This window comes from Glycine max, chromosome 3, assembly GCF_000004515.6.
Source record: "Glycine max cultivar Williams 82 chromosome 3, Glycine_max_v4.0, whole genome shotgun sequence".
NCBI lineage: Eukaryota > Viridiplantae > Streptophyta > Magnoliopsida > Fabales > Fabaceae > Glycine > Glycine max.
Window position 1 is genome coordinate 4712257 of NC_016090.4, and position 20152 is coordinate 4732408.

The 20152-nt window shown below is 29.9% G+C and overlaps 1 protein-coding gene, 1 long non-coding RNA gene and 1 pseudogene across 2 annotated transcripts; 2 read left to right on the forward strand and 1 right to left on the reverse strand.

Moving 5' to 3' along the window:
* Window positions 1-413: 413 nt before the first annotated feature.
* Window positions 414-1564, reverse strand: LOC100784547 (WEB family protein At2g40480-like; annotated as a pseudogene).
* Window positions 1565-1714: 150 nt separating this feature from the next.
* LOC121174525 (uncharacterized) lies at window positions 1715-5609 on the forward strand. Its single transcript, XR_005890654.1, has 4 exons — window positions 1715-2242; window positions 4268-4302; window positions 4767-4809; window positions 5171-5609. It is a non-coding gene; the product is annotated as an uncharacterized lncRNA (long non-coding RNA).
* Window positions 5610-15430: 9821 nt separating this feature from the next.
* Window positions 15431-19506, forward strand: RPSHC18-NBL1 (NB-LRR type disease resistance protein). The gene is made up of 2 exons (XM_006576388.4): window positions 15431-19200; window positions 19370-19506. Exon 1 carries the CDS (start codon window positions 15431-15433, stop codon window positions 19178-19180), a length of 3750 nt encoding a protein of 1249 aa, XP_006576451.1. The 3' UTR covers window positions 19181-19200; window positions 19370-19506.
* Window positions 19507-20152: the final 646 nt, after the last annotated feature.

A 20152-nucleotide genomic window follows, 5' to 3' on the forward strand; every position in this document is an offset into this window, starting at 1 on the left:
TGTGATGATCTTGAACCTTGTGTTTGGGGGAGCAGATGACTAGGTGAAGTGCTTAAACGAACCTTATGCTGAAGGACGTCGGGACACAATGCTCTGATAGGATGTGACAGTGGGGCATAAGTTTTATATTAATTGCATAATGTTAGTCTATTTTATTTTATCTTACTAATTTAACAAAATATTTTTGTAAATTTTGACGGCCTTATTTCGAACCAAATATATTTTTTAATAAGTTTTAATTGATAATAGTGAAGTGAATGTGAACCTTTTACCCGTGTGAATTTGGTTACCGATATTTTTTATATATTTTATTTACTTATATGTCGGGGTAGAGGGTGTCACACTTACAAGTGTCAAATTCACATAAATCACCTCTACAAGTAGCATGACAAGTCACAAGTGATGAACAAACTTTAGTTAATATACAAGCAAGGTAAATTAAACAACAAACAAGAAATTTAGTCGAGCACAATAAGAGGATGAGATGAGAACAGATAAAAATATGCAATATAATCTCATTGTTTTGTCAGCACAAAAGCAAGCCATTATGCACCTCAAGTTCAGTGTTGGCTTCTTCTTCTTTTGTTGTTTTGTCAATAGAAGGGAGAATCGGCCAAATCCAAATTTCTTTCTCTATGCAGAAAACAGCTTCTGACCATTTTCCTTCTCAGCTTGCCTGTCAAAGGATGGATCCGCGTTTTGTTTGCCTAGCATCTGGCCAAGAGACACCTTCCGTCTCTTCCGGCATCATCAACTTCAAAGGAAAGGGTAACTCCATCATGCTTTTCCACGCAATCACCAGCTGAATTCTCATGATGAGATGATAAAGCTTTGATTTCTGCTAGGGCAGCAGCTTCGGCTGCTCTAGCCGCCTCCTTCATTTTTGGGGCAGCAATCAACCTGATTTCAGCAGTTTTTATCATAGCTTTTGTCTATTCAATCTCTGACATTGTCTGTTCAAAACTCAGTCGCTGAAGTTCTCTTGTTATATCTGAATGGTTATCCGAACCGGCATCTTTTGCCACTAGCAGTTTTAGTTTTGTCTGGTTTAGTTCTTCCTCAAGAGAACATATCTTTGAAGAGTTCTGAGCTAACCTCTCACGAGTCTTCTCAAGTGATAGTCTTTCTTTCTCTAACTTTTTACTGAGAGATTCAACAGAAGCACGAACATCAGCAATATCACTTGTAGTTCTGTTCAGATTGAATTTTGCTGGCTTCAATTCCATTAATATTAACCCTGAGGAGGATGAAGGATAGGGGATACAACCTTCCTTCGAGTCCTGAACAACATTACTCACTCGGTTTTCCTTATCTTTTCTTTCATCCTCCTCAACAGACGATATATTTTCACACACACTCGTCTGAACATTCAAATTTGCTTCAGATTCTTCTTTTTGTACCTTTGATTTCAAATTCTCCACAAGCCTTTTGGTACTTTCCAACTCTTTAAGACATCAAGTGTTTCCCTTTCTTTCAGGATCAGGTCTTTCTCCAATACAACAGCTTGCTCCTCCAGTTTTTCAGGGTCAAGCTCTTCTGCGTGATGCGGCTGAAGAGAAGAAGAGAAAAAGTTTTACTGTGAACTGTGAAGATAACTCAACACAAATGCTTAAAAAGAACTGAAAGTAAACATTCACACAAAAATGCGGCACTATAGTATCTATTATAAGTCAATACCAAATTTCACTCTCTTAGCTATGCATTAGAAAATGATCTAGAGGACAAAACTCAGATACAATTTCTTAGATTTTTTAGTGTTGTTCTCCCATGAAAATTAGAGTTTCACTTTGAGAACTTGTATTGAACTTTAATGCAGACATTAATTAGGCAGATTATCGAGATGAAACTTCAATTCTAACAAGAGAACAACACAAAAATCACATAAAGAACTGCCTTTAAGTTTTGTCCTTATCCAAAAAGAAAATTCCTACAAAAATATTAGACTACAAAAATAAACCCAGCCAAGATATCATATTTATGACCTTCATTATCACCGCAAAGGGTTTTTGGCAGTTAGCATAGCACCAGAAAACAAACAAATTATTATTATTTTGAAGCTACAAATAAATGATTATCGTTTTTTCGATCCAAGCTACCCAAGTACTCAGCAGAATAGAAACAACCAAATAATGGGTTGTGCGAAGAGAACGTCAACGGCGAAGGTGGCTACGGAAGTGTGTACCGTGGCTTGTTTCCCGATGGCACCAAGGTTGCTGGAGACCTGGATCTGATTTGCCCGAAGGTATTTTTTATCATAGGCGTAGATGTTTGATTTCCCTGTTTTGCTATTTCAAGAAGTGAATATTCTTGAAGATATTATGTGGCATTATTTCCCTGTTTTGCTGGAGACCATTATTCATTAGTTTGATGGATAGATTGAAAGAGCTTGGCTTTTAGACTGCAGACATTGATGAGAAAGGTATTAGGAGGGAAAAGCCGGAAGAATACTTCTATTATTTAATACAAATAAGTATATTTAATTGTTGAATTTCTGTTATATTGGGCTTAGGAAGGATACTTCTTCTTGTTCTTCTTTTTAATCGATTTCACCTTGATACATTCTGTCAGCAGCCCATAATGATAACTCCTATTTCCTTGCTTTTGGATGATTGCTGCTATTTCCACCCGTAATTTTTACAAAAACAAAATAGAAAGATATTTATACCTCTATCACTAATTTCCTATTCCTCTTCCCCCATCCATTTCCCCACCCATTCTCACCCCCTTAGCTTCACTCTTTGTCTCCCTTGACCCCATTTTTGTCACATTGCCACACCGCATCAAGAAGTCAGCCACCTTTCCTAAACCAAATTTGCCAAAGCTCAAAGTCTTGTTGTTTCGAACAATTGAAAAAAGAGGTAAGATTTTTCCCTCCAAAAATCCAAGATAATTCTATTTCATAAAATAATGAAATTATATTTTTTCAATGTATTTAATTTCAAATACACAACAAAATTATATATTTGTTACGTATCTAAAATTAGGTACACTGGATAATGTAATTTCACAGTATTTAATTTTAGATACACACTCGCGGTTCTTAAATTTATTTGTTTGTTTATTATTTTAGTTAACTTAATTGATTTGAAATTTATTATTTTTTTAAAATTAAGTCTTAGTGGTATATGTTTTAATTATGTGAAAATTTAATTAGTTAATTAATTATTAAAATTGTATTTTATAATTTTAGTTACTTAATCTTTTTATAACAATGTAATTAAATATTTAAATCAACTTATGGTTATTATGATAGTAGTAGTATCTAATTTAATTGTGTTACAACTTAGAAGAAGTACTTTTATTCAGTTAAATAAAAAAGCATGCGTGTCAAGGGTAATTTGGAAGCCATTACAACCTTTGCTTGATCAATTTGGAAGCCATTACAGCATTTGCTTCCTGAACCTCCATAATTACTTCCTGTGCCTTTTTAACCTTCCAGAAAGCTAATTTTGAAATGTAATTTTCTGGAATAGTCTTTCCGAAATGTAATCTGATATGCAAATTTTTACATTTCAGAATGGCTTATCAAGAATGTAAATTGCATTATGGAATAAGGTGCAGGAAGAAATTCCAGAGGTGCAAGAAGCACTTGTCAGCCATTACACACCATTAAGAATGAAAAGAAAAAAAAATTACAAGAACTAAAAAAATATTTAATCCTTTTAAAAACAGCCGTATCCTTCTTACTCCTACTTCTATCGTTATCATGATATTTGGAAGTTATATTTAATACCATTTATATAAAGTATTATGAAGATTCACATGATGATTTATAGGAAGATAAAACATTACTATTTATCAATGCATAAAAATATATAAGATGGAGTCACAAGTGTTTTATAATGGAAATATTCTTAAATTTTTTTAAAATTATTATTATTATTGCACGTGGGAATTTGTCTACTTAGTGTTTGCTTGCCAATGGAACTGAGTTAAGATAGTGCTATTCACCAAATTTGTTTTATGAACTGCACGGGTCTGACTTGACACTCTTCTCTATCGTGTACTTTGTTGCATATAGGCTATATAAATTATGTACTAATATTTTTTTTTTGTTGGAAAGAAGTTGTTTCGTAAATTATTGCAGCTTTTTTTTTTACAAATTATATGAATCTTTCATGAGAGATAATTAGTTAAATAAAACCATGACTGAATTCAAACTCTGTTTCCATGACCGAATTCCAATTCTGTCTTTCCTGCTATTGCCAATTTGCCACGTTATTCTCTGTCAAGTCATCGTTAACCACATTTTTTCTTGTATGTGTAGGGCTTGCAAACATGCTTGGTTGCTCTTTTGTCCAGGTGTGGTCTATCATCTTTAATGAATGTTATTAATAATTTTTGGTCTTAGTATCCATTTATTAAGGTTACCATATTTTATTTTTTAAAGCAATTCCTCTTTAATTATTTGAGAGGCTCAAATTGGATCTGGTAGAGTTGACATGTGTTTTATGACAATAACAAATCCTGTTGGAATTTGGATGGGTTGTCTTTTTTATTTCATGATCAACTTGATTTCTTAAGCATTAAAAGAATTATCTTACCTTTTCATTTAAATGTATATTTCATTAATTATTTTCAAAAAGTATTTTGGATGATCAGCTTGGTGAGTTCAAGAACCATTACAATTTTGACCTTCATATTTTATTTTCAAGATACTGCTTCTACTCAGCCTATATCTTGACCATTTGGCAATAGCATTTTTGGCAACTCCCTACTGGTGGACACACAACTTTTGATATTCTATTATTGTTATCTTTGATTAGGTTAATTGACTTGGTTCATCAGGATCAGTTCTCAAAATTGAAGGTGAATGTCATTTAATCTTAATTTTGGTTTATTTTTAGCATTGGATTAATTTCTAGCTAACTTCTTTATGGACCTAATATTAATGGACATGTGAATTTTTTTTTGCTATATTCTAATACTTGAATGCAAGCAAGTCTGTATAGTTATAATTATAAATAATATAATAACAAAAAAATATGATAGGCCAGGTAGCAGATTGTATTCATTCACTTCTATGGGTTGGTTTGTCTTTCATTCATTGAAATTAACAAGTCATCTATCAAAAGAAAGAACAATTTTATTGAGTTTTTTTTCTTTGAAAATTAGATGAAACCTAAATTTCTTTGAAAATTTATTGAGTTTTTTTTTTCGTTCAACAAAGCCTGTGGAAGGCCAATTAGGCCATGCCCTCACCACCACCATGAATAGAGGATGTCATTGTTCAACAAAGCCTGTGGACCTGCACTGGATATTCAGACTAAGCATTTCACCCCTTATGGCTTGGTTCCACCACTCTAAGGGGCTGGTTGGCAGTATATCCTCTGCAACTTATCCCGTGTGAAGCTGTTGCCACCGGTAGGGTATGTGTTCACCACATTTTGCTGTTGTCTGGCTTGTTTTTGCTCTATTCAATTTTATTCCTACACAGGTTGCAGAGTTGTTGGGGTCATTTGGATAGGTTTACCTGTGATTTCCACTATTTGGCAAGGTTTATTTTATTTGTAACAAGCTGAGAGCTTAATAGCCTTAGCTAGATGGGAGTGTTAGAATATTAACATTATTACATTATTTGTCATTTTATAATGACTCTTATTTGTGTATTTTTGCATTTTATAACTACATTGGTAAATGATAAATTGTTATTTAATTAGAAGTTTTTTTTCTATGTATTGGTAGCAAGATAGCTTGTTGTAGTTACTCACTAAGTATTTTGATAGCTGAAATTTGACCTAGGTTTTCAATTTAATGCCACAAAAAAATTTCAGAAAAAAAAACACTACATCAATTTTGGGATGAGAAACGATGTAGAATCAGGTACATTCTACATCGGTTCTGGAGGGAAACGATGTAGAATAAAGTACATTCTACATCGGTTATATTGAGAAACCAATGTAGAATGTACTTGATTCTACATCGTTTCTCTTCCCAAAACCGATGTAGAATGCATGACTTTCTAAGTTAGTCATTGAACCGATGTTGTAGGGTCTCGGGTTTTCAACGACATCGGCCTACAAACACGCGTCGTAACCGATGTAGAAGGGTCATTAGAACCGATGTAGAAGGGCTTTTTTTTAGTAGTGTCTATACTATTCTTCTATGTTACATGTGACTATATTTGCTTTCCATAATTTTATTTTAAAGAATTGGTCACTTCACATATATGTATCAGTGAAGTATATCAATATATTGGTATCAGATATAGACGCATGAAGCAAATTAAAGCATCACTACTTTGTAACAAAACACATCATCCTTCAAAACATGACATGAGGTATAAATTAGATGATATTTTTGTAAGTATTGAAAAGAAAAAATAAAGTTTCTGAAATCAAAGAGGCACTAAAATTTCCACAACATCCTTCTATAGGGCCCAAGCTTCCTTCCCTATTGATAAAAAACTGGTTGTCAGTGCCAGCCTTTTCTTTTTTTCCAGTTTTCCATTGATGGTTAGGAGCTAATATTAACCTGTCACTCCTTAAAATTTCCACCTAAGATTGATAAATAAATATATAGGAGAGTGAATAATACAAGCCTTGCATTCTATCTCTAAGTTACTAGGTATATGGGACAGGTATGGGTATTTGGTTTTTAAAAGGTATATGGTTCATCACTATTTATATTATTACTACAATAATCAGGTACACTTTATTATGGTACAGGAAATTTGGTGATACAAAAATAATTTAAAATATTTCATCAATTTTTTTTTAAATATCACATATATAAAAATCATTTTAAAGCTAATAGTAATATTTTTTTAAAAAAAAGGCTAAAAGTATATTTCTGTTATATAAGTTGATAATTATATTTATATATACTTGAATAGCTACTAAATATTATATTATATTTAATTAAATTCATTTTTCATAAATAATTTTAAGTAATGTAATAATATATATATATATATATATATATATATATATATAAGAAATAAAAATATAAACATCATGGTATCATAAAAATTTTGATGATAATATTTTTTAAAAAAAATTTGTGAATTAACTAACAGTGAGCCTGAACACACTTCATAAGTCTTGGTTGTCTGTTTTGAAGGGTCACTTCCTTCTAACCTTTCCGGAATGGCACATCCTATCATAAATCAGAGTCATCGGCTCTCTTTCCATTGCTTTTTTATTGCACATAGACCAGCATGTGTCCGAGAAAGAACCCAGCTCAGCTAGTGTCGTCACATGCCTTCTAGAATATTCTTTTTTAAATTGAACATCTTTTTATGCAGTTATTGCTTTAACTTCTAGCTGGTTTTAATTTCTTGTGTGGCTTCCTCTACCTTTTTCAAAATGTCCACCAAAAATAATTATTTAATTTTTATTTAAGTAATCTAAATAAAAAAATTAATTTTTAATATGTATGTACTTTATCTTTTGGCATAAAATTCTAATATTTCTACACAATCTCTAGGTGAATTTTCATGATGAGATAAAACTTTGATTTCTGTGAGGGCAGCAGCTCCCCAACTCTTTTAGGACATCAAGTGTTTCCCTTTCTTCCACGATCAACTCTTTCTCCAATACAAAGCTTGCTCCTCCAGTTTTTCGGGGTCATGCTCTTCTGCGTGATTTGGCTGAAAACAGAAGAGAAAAAGTTTTAAAAGAACTGAAAGTAAACATTCAAACAAAAGTGCAGCACTATAGTGTATATTATATGTCAATACCTAATTTCACTCTCTTAGCTCTGCATTAGAAACTGATCTTGTCTTTAGTTATCTAGGGGACAAAACTCATACAATTTCTTTGATTTTTGAGTGTTGTTCTCCAATAAAAATTAGAGTTTCACTTTGAGAACTTGTATTGAACCATACAAATAAAAAAGCTTTTAAAGTGAAAAAAAAAACAAAATGGATTACCCTAAGAGCAACAAAATGTGTGTTACTAAGATCATTATAAAAGCTAATCGAAAGATGAAAAATTATCCAGGAGTTAAAAGTCAAAAGTTTTCATATTATCTTATTGAATTATAAATGTTTAATAAAAAAAATAAAAATAAAAAATAAAAAAATAAATCACACTAATTATTTTTAAAGTTTTGTGAAATTAAACAATTTTCCCGTTTTTATTTATTCCTAGACTAATTTTTTTAATTTTTGAAAAATATACACCAATACTCCTAACTCATACATTATACTAACTAATTAATTGTTTTTTTAATTATTTAAAAATATTACATCGTATTTTCCTATGAGAAAATTTATTGTTAATGTTAAAAATGCAGGGATAATTTATGTAATTTCAAAAAATTTAAGAAGAAAATAGTGTAATTTACAAAAAAAAATTAAATTAATACATCGATCTTGGAGAAATAGAAAAATGTTAAAGAAAAATGTAAGATATAATAGAGATATTGCGACAAGAAAGAAGGAAAAAAGGAGTTATATAAAAAAATGTATAATTTTTTTATAAAGTGTATTTCATCTTTGTTTTAAAAGTATTGATTAAAAAATTAAAAAATATTTTTTTTATTAACAAGACTCTAACAAATATTTCTGGAGAGAAATGATACTTAAGTGGATTCTAGTAAGCCAGGATTCTTGTAAGGTTTTGTTTGGTAGTAAAAAGAAAAAAATAATTGTGAAGAGAAAAATATAAGTTAGAGGATAAATATCTTCAACACTTTAACAAACAAATAAAAAAAATCTATGAAGTTCACTTAAATCTATTTTAATTATTGATAAAAATTTATACATGTTGATTTAAAATAAAAATTATATTTTATAGAAATTATATTTTTTAAATATAATAAAATCTTTTCATTTGCTCATATATTTTTTTCTCCACTCAAATTTTCTTTCTCTCATTTTACTATTGTTGTTTTGATAATCTCACTAATTATTTTTTACTTAACTAATAATAACATTTTTGTATAGATAAGATAAGAAGGATAATCACAAACAAGAAATTTCATGAAAATATTTATCAAATAATTACAATAGATATACTACATATAAAAAAGAATTGAATTGAATGATAATTTTTCATATCATCATTTCAAAGAATTACTTTAATCACTTCCTGTATCTTATTATTATTATTATTATTGTTGTTATTATTATTATTTAGTAAAAAATTACACTTTTTTTTTTGCACACATCTTTGACTTACATATAAGGATATTGAAATCTTGAATTTATTAATGTAATATTAATATCATATTTTTAGGGATCAATTAGCATGTTTCCTTTGTTTCTTTCTCTTTTTATTTGTTCAACATTTTTTTTAGCTTAATAGTTTTTTAATGTCATTTTATTATTTTCCTCCTAGCAAAATTTATTTTATATATAAAAATTAATAAAGATTTAAATCTTTTACCATTTTATTAAAAAATATAAATTACTATTAATTATATCAATTCTTTATAAAATCATGTCCTTATAGAACAACATATTTCTATGATAACTTTAATGGTATGTGTTTGATTTAGTATTTGATTGTAGAAAATCAAGTTGAAGTATCCAAACACATGTGCAATCTGCTTCAATACAACTTTTTTGGAATAAAAATATCCAAACACATATGCAAACTGCTTTAATACAACTTGTCTTACAGGGCATTAAAGCACAGGAACTTACGCACAGTACCCTTGCAGCCATCCACCACATATCACTAAGAAAAAACACACACCTGACACATCTGCAACTGCTTCAATACAACTTGTCTTGCAGAGCATTAAAGCACAGGAACTTAATTTTATTATATTTTATTTTCAAAGTTAATATGTAATATATATTCTTGTGACCAACATGTTATTGCCTATAGTAAAATTAAATATGATGCAATCCCAAGTAATTAGTGTATTGAAAAAATAAGATTAGATCATTCACATATTATCTGAGTTTAATTTTTGGAAAAAATAATTATTAGTAAGATTTTACTTATTTTTTTATTGAACTCTAAATTAGTTAAGATCATTTTTTTATTATGAATCAAAGAGTTAAGACAAAAATAAAATATATCCCCTTATATCAAAATTTTAAATTTGAGTCTTACATATTAAAAAAAGAGATTTCATTAAAATGACTAACTAGATTTTTCTATAAAAATAAGTTATTAATATATAAAATTGATAAATATTTTGTTTTAATGTTATGAAAATAAATCTTTTAAACTCAAATATTGGCAAAATTTTAGTTTATATATAGTACATGAGTTTAAATTATAGAAATATTTTTAAATATTAAATATAAATATAATAATAGTATATTAAAATTGTTAAAAATACAGGATAATTTGTCATTCAAACTTTTTGATCCCTTATTAAATCTTAGTAAGGATTTCTTGTTACAATATGTGACAAAATCTTTTGGGTGTGAGATCGGTGAGAATTAGAGAAAATAAATGAGGATATGAAAATGAAGGTATGCCATTGTTCAACACCAAACGATAAGGTCATCTAATCAGATAGCGCCACCACCTTATCTAATCAGATAATGCCACGTGGTGGATGAATAGTCTCAGTGTCATCGAGTTAAAGCCTTTTCTATGTTGCCCATGTTGTACTGCATGTATAGATGGAAGCTGGATCAATGATAAGACACATATAAGTGACTGATTGATGTATTTCATTTTTTTTTTTAGTGAAATACACTTCAATACTCAATATTCATAAAATAAATAAAATGAAATACTTTTATAAAATGAATTTCATCATTGTTTTAAGAACATTGATTAAAAAATTAAAAGGATATTTTTTTTTTATTAACAAGACTCTAGCAAATATTTAGGAGAAGAGATGATACTTAAGTGAATTCTACCGAGCCACTATTCTTGTAAGGTTTTATATGATAGTACAAAAGATAAAAATAATAGTGGGGAGAAAAAATAAATTAGACAATAAATATTTTCAAGACTTTAACAAACAAATAGAAAAACTTTTTATTTTTAGAGTTATATCTATTTATATTATATGTAAAGGAAATTCAAACTATTTATTTTAGAGTTATATTTATTTTATTTTTAGAGTCATTGATACCAATTTCACGTAAATCTATCTCAAATATTGATAAAAAATTGTATTTCATAATAACAATTGATTTAAAATAAAAAATATTTTATAGAAATTATATTTATTAAATATGATAAGAGAAAAAAATATCTTTTTTTAAATATAAAACATTTTCATTTGCTCACCATTTCTTTCTAGACTTAAATTTTCTTTCTCTCTCATTTTATTATTTTTGTTTGAGATAATCTCACTATTTCTTTTATTTAACTAACAATAATATTTTTGTATAGATAAGATATGAAGGACGGAATTTCATGAAAATATACATCAAACAATTACAATAGACAACATATAAAAGTAGAGTTGAATTGAATAATGAATTTTTACGTCACAATTTCAATTGAATTACTTTAATCACTTTCTCTAGAGTATTATTATTATCATCATCATCTGAATGACAACTTCTTCACAATATTCTTTAGTATATTAGTATCTATTATTTATTTATTTTATTGATTTTATTTAGTAAAAATCACACACTTTTCTTTCTACATACATCCTTGACATATATGTAAGAACATTAAAATCTTTAATTCATTAATATTATATTTTTAGGGATCAATTAACATGTATTTTTTCTTCAATTCTATATCTAATGGTTAACTAAGACTCAAACTTTTGACCACTTGATTAAGGAACACAAGACATTACCACTTGTGTCAACCATTAGTGGTACAATACACAAGTTTAAAAACTAGTTAGATTGGTAAAGGAATGTTTCTTATATTTTCTAATAAAAAAAATTAATTTTTAGTTTCTTAGTCCATGCTTAATGGGTGCTTAAGGATATTGCTTAGCTTTTTTCAATCTTGTTTAAAGATATGTTTGACAAGATATTTTAAATAACTGTTAACTTTTTTTACTAACTAAAAAATTTATTTAACTGTTTGATAAATAAGTTTTTTCTGTTTTTTTAACAGTTTTTAAAACCTTATTTTAATTAATATTTTTTAAAATGCTAACTTCTAATATTTTATATTTTCTTCTTATTTTATCCTTAATATATATACTCAAACCTTCAATTAGTTAGATACAAGACTATATCTTATTTCACTTAACTAACCTCATGAAATTAGATGCATGTCTTGTATCATTAATAAATTTATTTAATACATGTCTTTCATTTTGTAATGATAAAAGATTTACTGATAATAATGCATGTCTTTTATAACATTAATTATTTCATTTCTATTATGACATTATTTTCTTACTTTAATTTCTAAATATTTTTTAATTCATAATAAATATAAGAAAATTAATATCAAATATTACATTAAAATTAACATAATTTTAATAAGAATAAAACAATTAATCATATTTCTATTTTATTCGTTATGTTTTTAAGCTAACAAATAAAATTAACAGAAAATATTTGGGTTTAGTTAAATTAATTCTTAAAAATAATTCATTTCCTTATTATTAATATTTTTAGAGAAATTTTTTCAAAAGAAGATATTTTTCTAAACTAATATTTTCAATCCTGTACTAATACTTAGTTTATACTAATTTTTCTTATGTGTTTGAACAACGAAAGTGCCTATATTTGGTCTTTTAGTTTAGAAGGGAGTAAATTGAAATACACCCTTAAATTAGTACTTATGATTATTTGAGTTTCTCTATCAAAAGATGCTATTTGAGTTTTACATTTTTATTCTGCCGTCAAGTTCTTTTGATATGTTTAAAGTATATTTGAGATACTTTTCGATTTAAATTTTTGTAATGATTTTGTTATTATTAAATAAAGTCTTGCTAGGTTGAGAAATTTTGTTTATATACAAATTTCTCTTAGTCTTACTTAACTTTAAAGTTTAAAGTGATATGAGATTTTTTCACATACTAAAACAATTTTGATTATAAATTTTGGTTGTTTAAATATATTTTAATTTGGTACTTATATTTTATCTTTATAAGTTCATTTTTCTAATTTTTATTTATGTAAGTGATGATTTTTATAATTTTGATTATGCAAGTTTTCTAAATTCATTTTAATCTTTGTTAGTTTATATTTTTTTAATTTTAATTCTTTTACTATTTTATTTATAGTCCCATAAATCTGTGTTTATAGGGACCAAAATTAAAAATACAAACTTATGAGAATTGAAAATGAGTAAAATATTTTAAAGAAATCAAAATTAAAAAGACATAGACTTATCGAGACCAAAAATAAAATAAAAATACTAAAATACATTGATTAAAATATATTTAAATCTATTTGAGTATAGAGCTAGTATGGGTGTTTCTCGTAGGAAACTATTAACTTATGTCATGGTTGGATTGTTAAAACAAGATTTCTGGATACAAGAGTTGGTTGGTTGAGGAACAATTTTCTTAGGTAATCTTAAAGTGAAAAACATGAAATGAGCAAAATCTAAAAAATTAGAATAGAGTATAAAAGTGTGAGTTTTACTCTATTTTATTGTTAGTTATTTTATTTTTTGTTCTTTATTTTCCCAAACAAACATAACCTTAAAGTATATTTGAAAGGAGAGATGGGAATAATATTAAGAAGAAAATTTATATTTTTTTAATGAGATTCACACATTTTAAACTTTATTTAAATTAAAAAATTATTATATTTTTATTTTTTTTCAATTTACATAATCTAAATCAAGCACACCATTAGAGAAACAAAAACCATCCAAAATAAGAATTAAATACTTTGAATATAAACAAATTGACTATCCCAAAATAATAAGATTGAAAAAAATTAATTTTTGACTTTATAAAATGACTTTTACTTCAATCTTTTTTATTAATGCAAAATGACAATGAGAAATAAGGCAAAAAAAATATTAAAATAAATTATTTTTAAAGTTAAAGACTAGAAAAGCTTTTTTTTTTTTAGTTTTATGGAGTAAAATGTTTTAGTCATATAATTTTGAGGCTAATTTAAAAATTTATTGAAATATATGGGAGATTGTTGTGTTTCTTTTGGAATATTTTAAAAGATTTGAATTTGAAATTCTTATACATAGATGACATATTGAATACTCCAGAATTTGTTTTGTCTCAATTTCAAAAATCCTTCTAATAAGAATTTTCTTCTTGCCGTTTTTTATTTAAACAGTCTAATTATCTCAATGAGTTTCTCTTCGTTTGTATTAAAATTATACTGCGTCAATTAGTTTCTTTCTATTTTTATTGAAATAGTATAATTACCTCAATTATTTTCTTACTATTTCTATGTTTTCTTTACCCTATAAATTCTGCACTTTACCTTCATATTTAGAAAAATCAAAAACAAAAAAAACATTTTCTCTTTTTCTCTTTGCATTCTCCTCTTTTGTTCCTGCCCTTTTCTATTTTCTATTCATAGCAAAGATTTGTTAAATTCGGGGAGATTTTGATTTTATGCAAATAAATCCTTAAGGATAATGTGTTTAATGAGTGGTGGGTTCAAGATCTTATGGATGTAAATTATAAAAAATAAAATTAATGAGTTCAATTATATAAATATAAATAAAATAAAATATAAAAATATAAGATTTTATTTATAAATATAATAAATTTTAAAAAATAGAAATACAAGTATACACCCTCACATGTTACAGGTCTGCCACTGTATTTAAGACACATCTGATGCTAATGTCATTACAGGTCGTTGAACTTTATGAGTATAAAATCAAGTTGATATTTGTGTTCATTAAATATTATATGATTTTTTTAAGATCGTGGTTTATGATTAGATTTTCCTCTAGAACAATAGATCTCTATCATAATATTATTGCGGTGTATTTAGTTTCATGTTTAATTATCTAGAATCAAGTTGAAATATAAACATGACAGACATGAATTTAAATAAATGTTCAACTATTTACTTTCACATTTTTGGAATTGATTTTAATTTTCAAGTTTAGAACTAATTCTAAGTTAATTAGGCACAGTACCCTTGCAGCCATCCACACATATCACCAAGAAAAAAACACACACCACTGCTCCCCACAGTTTGGAAACAGAAATGAAACTAGCTAATCTAAAGTGAGGTGACATTTAAAGTGAGAAAGCTGTCCATCACTAACTTTAATTAAAAGCATTTTAGAAATATAATCCATTTTTAAAAAAATTAACGGTAGAAATATCATCACTTTTTAAATCTCTTGAGTCTTTAGTTTGGAGGAGCTAAATTCAAAATAGAAATATCAAGAAAGCAACATGTGGGGAACAAAAGTAAACACAATCCCAAATAGCATCCAGGCCAACGCCATAAGTCACCCACCGCCATAATAATAACAAATAAAAAAACCGTACTTTTGTCTTGCACAGCAGAACGAGTGAAAGTGAAGAGAGTTAATTTCAAGCCAAATCTCATCACATCAGTTAACCTTACCAAGAACCAACCCAGTTCGTAGCAACCAATTCCCTTGCCTTTGTCTTTCTACTCTGATCATCTTTTGTTCATGAGATAATGGCTGCAGCAGTGGTAGGTGGTGCCTTTCTCTCTGCTTTCCTTGATGTGCTTTTCGACAGGCTGGCTTCACCTGACTTTGTTCACTTGATCCTTGGAAAGAAGCTTAGCAAGAAGTTGCTTCGAAAGTTGGAGACCACTCTCAGAGTGGTTGGAGCTGTGCTTGATGATGCCGAGAAGAAACAGATCACAAACACCAATGTCAAACACTGGCTCAATGATCTCAAAGACGCTGTCTATGAAGCCGATGACTTACTCGACCATGTTTTCACCAAAGCTGCCACCCAAAACAAGGTAAGAGACTTGTTTTCTCGCTTTTCCGATAGGAAGATCGTTAGTAAGTTAGAAGACATAGTTGTCAGACTTGAGTCTCATTTAAAACTCAAGGAGAGTCTTGATTTGAAAGAGAGTGCAGTGGAGAACTTGTCATGGAAAGCTCCATCAACATCTCTGGAAGATGGATCTCATATATATGGTAGGGAGAAAGATATGGAGGCCATAATCAAGTTGTTGTCGGAGGATAACAGTGACGGTAGTGATGTGTCTGTGGTTCCTATTGTGGGCATGGGTGGGGTTGGAAAAACTACTTTGGCCCAATTGGTGTACAACGATGAGAATTTGAAACAGATATTTGATTTTGATTTTAAGGCATGGGTTTGTGTTTCTCAAGAATTTGATGTTCTCAAGGTCACAAAAACTATAATAGAGGCGGTTACTGGAAAGGCTTGTAAATTGAATGATCTGAATCTACTTCATCTTGAATTGATGGACAAGCTGAAAGATAAAAAGTTCTTAATTGTTTTGGATGATGTTTGGACAGAGGATTATGTTGATTGGAGTCTTCTTAAGAAACCATTCAACCGTGGGATTAGGAGAAGTAAGATTCTTCTAACAACCCGCAGTGAAAAAACAGCATCTATAGTCCAAACTGTTCACACCTATCATCTAAACCAATTGTCGAATGAAGATTGTTGGTCAGTGTTTACGAACCATGCGTGTCTTTCCTCCGAATCGAACAAGAACCCAACAACACTAGAAAAAATTGGAAAGGAGATTGTTAAAAAGTGCAACGGACTGCCTTTAGCAGCACAGTCGCTCGGAGGCATGTTGAGAAGAAAGCATGACATTGGTGATTGGAATAATATTCTGAATAATGACATTTGGGATCTTTCTGAAGGTGAGTGTAAAGTTATTCCAGCACTGAGACTTAGTTATCATTATCTCCCTCCACATTTAAAACGGTGCTTTGTTTATTGTTCGTTGTATCCACAAGATTACGAATTTGATAAAAATGAATTAATCTTGTTGTGGATGGCCGAAGATCTTTTGAAGAAACCAAGAAATGGTAGGACTTTAGAAGAGGTTGGTCATGAGTATTTTGATGATTTGATTTCGAGATCATTTTTCCAACGTTCAAGTACAAATAGAAGTAGTTGGCCTTATGGCAAATGTTTTGTGATGCATGACCTCATGCATGATCTAGCCAGATCACTCGGTGGAGATTTTTATTTTAGATCAGAAGAACTTGGGAAAGAAACAAAGATCAATACTAAGACTCGTCATTTGTCATTTGCCAAATTCAATTCTTCAGTCTTGGACAACTTTGATGTTGTTGATAGAGCAAAATTTCTGAGAACTTTCTTGTCTATTATCAATTTTGAAGCTGCTCCATTCAACAATGAGGAGGCACAATGTATCATAGTGTCGAAGCTTATGTACTTGAGAGTTTTATCATTTCGAGACTTCCAAAGTATGGATTCTTTGCCTGATTCAATAGGTAAATTGATTCATCTGCGCTATTTAGATCTCTCTCATTCAAGTATAGAAACACTGCCAAAGTCATTGTGTAATTTATACAATCTGCAAACTTTGAAGTTGTATGGTTGCATCAAACTGACTAAGTTGCCTAGTGACATGTCCAATCTTGTTAACTTGCGTCATCTTGGTATTGCTTATACTCCTATAAAAGAGATGCCGAGAGGAATGAGTAAATTAAATCATTTACAATATCTGGATTTCTTTGTTGTGGGCAAGCACGAAGAGAATGGAATCAAAGAATTGGGAGGACTTTCAAATCTTCATGGTCAGCTTGAAATTAGGAACTTGGAGAATGTTTCCCAAAGTGATGAAGCATTGGAGGCAAGGATAATGGATAAAAAATACATTAATAGTTTACGGTTGGAATGGTCTGGATGTAACAACAACAGTACCAACTTCCAACTTGAAATAGACGTGCTTTGCAAGTTACAGCCTCACTATAACATTGAATTGTTGGAAATAAAAGGTTATAAAGGAACCAGATTTCCAGATTGGATGGGAAATTCTTCCTACTGCAATATGACACATCTAAACTTGAGTGATTGTGACAACTGTAGTATGCTTCCTTCACTTGGGCAACTACCTTCTCTCAATGTCCTTGATATTTCAAAATTGAATAGGCTGAAGACTATTGATGAAGGTTTTTACAAGAATGAAGATTGTCGTTCTGGGACGCCCTTTCCCTCCCTTGAATTTCTGTCCATTTATGACATGCCTTGTTGGGAGGTGTGGAGTTCCTTCAATTCAGAAGCTTTTCCTGTGCTTAAAAGTCTTAAAATACGCGACTGCCCCAAACTAGAGGGAAGTTTGCCGAATCACCTTCCTGCTCTGAAAACATTTGATATTAGTAATTGTGAGCTGCTTGTCTCTTCTCTCCCAACGGCTCCCGCCATTCAAAGATTGGAGATAAGTAAAAGCAATAAAGTAGCACTGCATGCGTTTCCTCTCTTGGTAGAAACTATAACAGTAGAAGGAAGCCCAATGGTGGAGTCCATGATAGAGGCCATCACTAACAACCAACCAACTTGTCTCCTGTCTTTAAAATTAAGGGATTGCTCGTCAGCCGTGTCATTTCCGGGTGGTCGTTTACCTGAATCACTGAAGACTCTGCGTATCAAGGATATTAAAAAACTGGAATTCCCGACGCAACACAAACATGAGTTACTGGAAACACTGTCAATAGAAAGCAGTTGTGATTCACTCACATCTCTTCCATTGGTTACCTTTCCAAATCTCAGAGATCTTGAAATCAGAAACTGTGAAAATATGGAATATCTTTTGGTTTCAGGGGCAGAGTCATTTGAGAGTCTGTGTTCTTTGGACATCAATCAATGCCCCAACTTTGTATCATTCTGGAGAGAAGGATTGCCTGCGCCCAACTTGATTGCTTTCAGCGTTTCGGGCTCTGACAAGTTTTCGTTGCCTGATGAGATGAGTAGTCTTCTCCCAAAGTTAGAATATCTCGTCATATCCAACTGCCCAGAAATTGAGTGGTTTCCAGAAGGGGGTATGCCACCTAACCTGAGAACAGTTTGGATTGACAATTGTGAGAAACTACTGAGCGGCCTAGCATGGCCATCCATGGGCATGCTTACTGATCTCACTGTTTCGGGTCGATGTGATGGCATCAAGTCCTTCCCTAAGGAGGGTTTGCTGCCTACCTCCCTTACGTATCTGTGGCTATATGACTTGTCAAATCTGGAGATGTTGGACTGCACCGGGCTTCTCCATCTCACATGCCTGCAAATATTAGAAATTTATGAATGTCCAAAGTTGGAGAATATGGCTGGAGAAAGTCTTCCTGTCTCTCTAGTAAAATTAACCATAAGGGGATGTCCTTTGCTGGAAAAACGATGCCGTATGAAGCACCCTCAAATTTGGCCTAAAATTTCCCACATCCCTGGCATTCAGGTTGACGATATATGGATATAGGGACCAAGGATGATCAACATGTAATTCTCCTTCTTTGACCTGCTTCATCATCATCTAATTCTAACCAACTAGAAAACTATTTCTGTCAAGGATATGTTTCATTTCATGTCTTTCTCCTTTTACGTTTTACTAAATCCAATTCATTCTGAAATGGAAATTGACCTTGTATATATGTTACTCAATCTACAGAGAATCAACAAATTATCAAAGGCAACGTGTGATATCATCTAAATCAAATTCACTGAAGAGTGCTGCTTAACCCCTAGCTTCGAAGAAGTAACGATTCAGGTACTAAGAAACAACATTGTTAAATACTTAAATATAATGATTCTCCGGAAAAATGTTGCACATCAGTGTTGTTATATTCTAACTTAATTTCTCCTTAAGATTATTGAGGCCGGAGTGAAATTCATGACCGTGGAAAACTTATTTTTGTTGACACTTTCTCAATAATTTTTATTTGTGAGGTTTTTCGTTGGGTACAATGTGAAGGATGAAAAGGTGTACCAAGTGAACTTCAGAAGGATTGGATGATTTCAGCTTATCTCTTATCACCTGTCTTATAAATTAATAGTGGTATGATTATTTTAAAAATATGATAGATATGTAGATTTGTAAGAATTGATAAAAGCATAATAAATATACAATTGCAATTCGGTAAATTGAAGAACATGTACTTCTTAGACATTACTAAAAACAAAATCAAAAAATTGTAGATCATTTTTTCCTATTGTTCACAAATAAGAATGGTACTATCAATGATCAATCTCATTTATTTCTTGAAATTATCCATAAATAAAATAATTTTCATATTTGGTTCATCAAGAAACAATACTTTTTATATTTCTATATTATACTAACTGCTATGTCACATGTCACTATATTTGATTTTTATAATTTTTTTAAAGATTTGGTCACTTCACAGATATGTACCAGTGAAATATATCAATATATTGGTATCAGATATAGATG

What these genes read in the sequence shown, in the direction of transcription:
- RPSHC18-NBL1 (XM_006576388.4), top strand. Translation starts at nt 15,431, where the DNA reads ATGGCTGCAGCAGTGGTAGGTGGTGCCTTTCTCTCTGCTTTCCTTGAT.